The 5,292-nt window shown below is 40.2% G+C and overlaps 2 protein-coding genes across 2 annotated transcripts; both read left to right on the forward strand.

The window, feature by feature from the left end:
- Nucleotides 1–371: 371 nt before the first annotated feature.
- On the forward strand, nucleotides 372–3,437 carry LOC132263955 (glucose dehydrogenase [FAD, quinone]-like). Its single transcript, XM_059763977.1, has 3 exons — nucleotides 372–426; nucleotides 1,362–1,574; nucleotides 1,909–3,437. Exons 1-3 carry the CDS (start codon nucleotides 372–374, stop codon nucleotides 3,435–3,437), a joined length of 1,797 nt encoding a protein of 598 aa, XP_059619960.1.
- A 1,182-nt stretch (nucleotides 3,438–4,619) lies between these two features.
- Nucleotides 4,620–5,280, forward strand: LOC132263956 (glucose dehydrogenase [FAD, quinone]-like; the record flags this gene model as incomplete). Its single annotated transcript, XM_059763978.1, has 2 exons — nucleotides 4,620–4,989; nucleotides 5,059–5,280. Coding segments are annotated over exons 1-2 (592 nt in total), but the record flags the coding sequence as incomplete, so codon positions are not given.
- Nucleotides 5,281–5,292: the final 12 nt, after the last annotated feature.

Below are 5,292 nucleotides of genomic sequence, written 5' to 3' on the forward strand. Positions count from 1 at the left end.
CACACTCTTTCTATCTACTCAAAACACTCTAAAGAAGAACGCGATCTACTTTATCTGACGGCATAATCGATTTTAGAACACTTTTTGCCCTCACGTTCTTATTGAAACACAGAAAATAACCGTGTTGCCGATGGAATTTCGCACAAGAATAACGGCGCTTCTCTCTTTGATTCCACCAATTTTCAATTAGTTACACGAATTTTTTATCAACTTTCATAGTAATGCGTTATGTTGTGCAAAAACATAATAAAATGCTTCACTGCAATAATTATCTAGGAAGGAGACGTATTAATATGACAATATATAAGATTAAGAGTAAAATAATAAATCTTATCTATAATTGTCTTGATAATGAGCCGGTAATTTCGTAGATGAACTGGATTTACATTTGTACTGTTGCAGAAAAAACGATACTCAACACTAAAAGTGTCTCTCAATTTTCCTCCTGAACCACCTGAAATTTCCACCACCCAAAAACTCTTCATGTCTGTCTCGCTCTTTTATTATCATGTTAAAGCGTTTTTTTTTTTTTTTGAGGAGAAGAATAACAGAGTCATTCTTGAGTGTATTTGGCTGGAGGAAGCCAAGTTTATTGCCTTGCTTATTCCCACCAGTCTGCGTCTCTCTGCAATTATGTTGCCACCAAAGGAATCGCGAGCTCTTCCACAGAACACCCAACGGGACTCTGGTCACTTCTTCTTGAGACACAAACGAATTCAGACTCAAGTTCTTCATCCACTCCACTTAACACGCTGCTCGCGATCACTCCCCAGAAGCTCTTTGCCTCCACCACGACTGATCTCCAACCGTCCGCACGGTTTTTCGGTGGCCCAGATTGAATATTTTGTCACTCTTGCACCACCCACCACACCAGAAGCAGTCAAAAGTACATGAAGAGTGTGCGTGATAAGTGAACAACTCATATTGCATTTAATCTTTGGTGCATTTACTGACATTCTCGCGAATATGTGGCAAATATTTCGTGATATCCGATGGCTGTGGATGCAATTGTTGTGTCTGCAAGTGCTCTTCGTGAAGTGCGGCATGTCCATTTACTTCTTCAACCCATACATGCCACCCACCTATGGATTCACCCTCGACAACTCCATCGACCACTACACTAATCTCATGCAGAACATCTCGCAGCACATGGGCGGACTCAGTGCCTACCCAAATACACTATTTGGTAAGACACTGCATTAAGCCGAAAGTTACCCGTTTTCCGTTATTATATCACCTTTAATCAATTCACTTTACGACAGCGTCCATTCAGATTGTTATTTTACTTATTTTATGAACAATTCGACTAACCAGTGTAATTTCCTCAGGCTTTCCCTCACCGCCCTCCTCGGCAAACACAGTGAAAGAGTATGATTTCATAATTGTGGGCTCAGGACCGGCTGGCTGTGTGTTGGCGAATCGCCTGTCAGAGAATCCAAATTGGAAAGTGCTCCTCCTCGAAGCCGGCGGCCTGGAAACCATTTTCCACGATATTCCTCTCCTGGCCGCTTATCTGCAGTCAACAGCCTCCAACTGGGGATATTTGACAGAACCCGAGCCCGGAGTTTGTTGGGGTAAGACTTTCTTTCCGGATCTCACATAGAAGTTCAATACTATGTAGAATTCTTTATGAAAACTGCTTCGCAATCAAGTGAACTTTCAAGACTTATTGTCTACAATCGTAGTCATAATTGTGATTGAAGGTTAAGAGCATCATATAATATTTTATTATTTCCCGTTGAAGTGAAATACGATTGACAAACAACTACGAAATCACATAAATCTAAACAACTCAATAATTTCGCGCCATACATAAAAATTCCATATTTTAACGATTTTGCCAAATTTTTGGTACAAAAAAATCATGACAAAATATGTCTAAATCGTAAAATTTTTATTTCCTTCCAGGAATGTATGATCAAAAGTGTGCCTTTCCGAGAGGAAGAGTTCTGGGTGGTTCGAGTTCCATCAACTACATGATCTACAACAGAGGAAATCGTCGCGACTATGATAGATGGTCTCAAGAGGGAAACTACGGATGGTCGTATAACGAAGTCTTGCCGTACTTCTTGAAAACCGAGCGATCCATGCTCAAGGGATTGGAAAGCTCACCTTATCACAATAGATACGGCGAGTTGAATGTCGAATATGTGCCATACAGAACTCCTGCAGCAAGAGCCTTTGTCAAGGGTGCTCAACAGGCGGGATATGCAAAGCTCGACTATAATGGCGAGAGTCAAGTTGGAACATCCTTCGTACAGGCAACAACATATAGAGGAGTTCGTCACAGTGCTTCCAGTGCCTTGCTGAGACCTATCAAGAAACTTCGACCCAATCTGAAGATCCTGATCAATGCTAGAGTGACGAAAATCCTCATTGATCCCGAATCAAAGGCCGCCTATGGCGTGGAGTACATTAGGAATAAGAAAACCAGGACAGTTCACGCCAGCAGAGAGGTCATTGTCTCCTCGGGAACCTTCAACACACCACAACTCCTAATGCTCTCGGGCATTGGCCCTGCAGACCACCTAAATGAACTTGGCATTCCAGTGATTGAAGATCTGCCTGTGGGCAAAGTAATGTACGATCACATGAGTCACATCGGACTCATATTCACTGTCAACACAACAGGAAACACGCCGGCCACGAATCGCATCACTCTCAAGCAAATCACCGATTATCTCCACGGCAAAGGTCCTTTCACCATGATTGGAGGCGTTGAGGCGCTCACATTCTACAAATCTCCCAACAGTCTGGATCCACCAGACTGGCCAGACGCCGAAATCATCACCATCGGCGGAAGTCTGGCGTCAGATGAAGGAACAGGTGTTCTGCGAGGAATGAATATCAGACAGGAAATCTATGACACAATATGGAGACCACTCGAAACCTTACCAACAGATCACTGGTCGGCTTTTGTTATGCAATTCAGACCCAAATCCACTGGTCAAGTGAGATTGCAAGACACTAATCCACTGAGTTGGCCCAAATTGTACCCAAATTTCTTCCAATACGAAGAAGATTTGGAAATCTTACTTGAGGGGACAAAGGAAGTCATCAGGATATCTCAAACACCAGCCATGCAAGCGATAGGAACTCGAATTTGGGATATTCCACTGCCAAATTGCGCTCATCTTCACTTCGGCACTGACGACTACTGGAGATGCTCAATAAGAACTTTATCGTGCACTCTTCATCATCAAGTCAGCACTTGTCGAATGGGACCCACCAATGATCAGACTTCAGTTGTGAATCCCGAATTGAAAGTTCATGGCATTCACAGACTTCGCATAGCCGATAACAGCATATTACCTCATCCAATCACAGGACATACAAACGCTGTGTCCTTCATGATTGGCGAAAAGTGTGCCGATATGATAAAATCCGATGCGGCGCAGGGAAGATTGGAAAAGTTAAAGATTACATTTCTATCGTGAAATTTTAAACGAATTTATAAAGTAATAAAAATAAATGAAACAGTTTAATCTTAAATACATAATTTACTTAATAGTTTTCCTCACTGCTTCTTACTTCTCCCTTCTCAACTCTATGATTTGCTTCAATGAATACTGAACCATTCTTGAGAAAAGTACATTTTATTGAAATAAAATATATCAAGTTTCTGCAGAAGACTTTCTCAATATTGGTCAGTTCGTCTGGAAAACTTATCACATTAATACACATATTCATTAGCCAATTCATCAGTCTTTTCTCACTTAAAACGCGGCTTTGTTGTGGCTGACTTTGCATGCCTTGTCCAAAGCAAACAATGAAAGAGTGCGTGTAAACTTCATGTATTTATTCAATTATTATTTATTACTTCCAATAATATTAGCGAATATCGTTCAATTAATGCATGTGTGTTTTATTACTTTATCTTCTGACATTCTTTCTACAACATTTTCGCGCCTCCTTAAAAAGCTCTCAAAAAATAGAAGGAAAATCTGCATAATTCCTTCTCAATACCATCAAAAAATCATCTAAAAAACCCAATTATCAAGTATAAAACACTTAAATGAACCTGGTTGATGAAACGGAATGATATCAAGTGATGTGAATCGTTTGTGATGTGCGAAATTAGGTGGAATTTAATCTTTGACCAGTTTTTTGCCATTATTTTCCACGTCCACTGAAGGAGAAAATAATAGTTCCGAAAAGTGTGCAAGAAGAAAACAAAGGACTGAAGTAGTTTGATTGAACATTTCCGTCCTTATCTGACATTTTTATTATGTGTCTCCATTTCATTAACACTTTAAAACTTCCTATTCTAATCTAATCTTATCTAAATCTTAAATATGCTTCATTAAATATAGTTACAGGCTAATAACAACAATCCTGTAACTCCCACCATTCTTGGCAAAATATACCAATCAAAGACTATACGAAGAATACTTCGAATATTGGTCAGTTCTATTTGACTTCTAGTGGCAAACGCACACAAGTTGTTCAATTATTTCAGTAGGATTTTTCATTTTCACCTTAAGCAAGAGTGCGTGATTTGTTAAAGACTTACTATTTAGAACGTTAATCAATTAATTGCAGTTATGTGGCAAATATCGTGCAATCAATGGATTTGTGTTTTATTGCTGCATCTTCTGATATTTTTCGTGAAATGCGGAATGTCAATAGACTTCTACAACCCCTTCGTGTCTCCTTCGTATGGATTCACCCTCGACAACTCCATCGATCACTACACAAATATCTTGAGAAATTATTCTCAAAACACTGGAGGAAAATCTGCATATTCCTTCTCAATTCCATCAACATTGCCTTTCGCACAAGAGTTCGACTTTATAATCGTGGGCGCTGGACCAACGGGATGTGTTTTGGCTAATCGCTTGTCAGAAAACCCCAATTGGAAGGTTCTTCTTCTCGAAGCTGGAGGTCAAGAGACGTATTTCCATGGCGTTCCTCTCATAGCAGCTTTTCTGCAGGCAACAGCCTCCAATTGGGGTTATTTGACAGAACCCGAGCCCGGAGTTTGTTTGGGTAAAAGTTTTATAATAAGATAATACATAAAAAGAATATTATAACACGTACAATTCTGCTATTTTTCAGGAATGTATGGGCACCGTTGCGCATTTCCTCGAGGGAAAGTTCTAGGTGGTTCAAGTTCAATCAACTACATGATCTACAATCGAGGAAATCGTCGGGATTTCGACAGATGGGCGCAGGAAGGAAACTATGGATGGTCGTATAATGAAGTCTTGCCGTACTTCATGAAGTCAGAGCGATCAACGCTCAAAGGAGTCGTGGATTCGTCTTATCACAACAAATATGGCGAGTTGAATG

The sequence above is a fragment of the Phlebotomus argentipes genome, unplaced genomic scaffold (assembly GCF_947086385.1).
Source record: "Phlebotomus argentipes unplaced genomic scaffold, Phlebotomus argentipes genome assembly contig_40, whole genome shotgun sequence".
Lineage (NCBI taxonomy): Eukaryota > Metazoa > Arthropoda > Insecta > Diptera > Psychodidae > Phlebotomus > Phlebotomus argentipes.

What these genes read in the sequence shown, in the direction of transcription:
- LOC132263955 (XM_059763977.1), top strand. Translation starts at nt 372, where the DNA reads ATGAACTGGATTTACATTTGTACTGTTGCAGAAAAAACGATACTCAAC. An exon ending in AACGATACTCAACACTAAAA is followed by an intron (nt 427 to 1,361) that starts GTGTCTCTCAAT and finishes CGGCAAACACAG; the next exon opens with TGAAAGAGTATGATTTCATA. An exon ending in CGAGCCCGGAGTTTGTTGGG is followed by an intron (nt 1,575 to 1,908) that starts GTAAGACTTTCT and finishes ATTTCCTTCCAG; the next exon opens with GAATGTATGATCAAAAGTGT.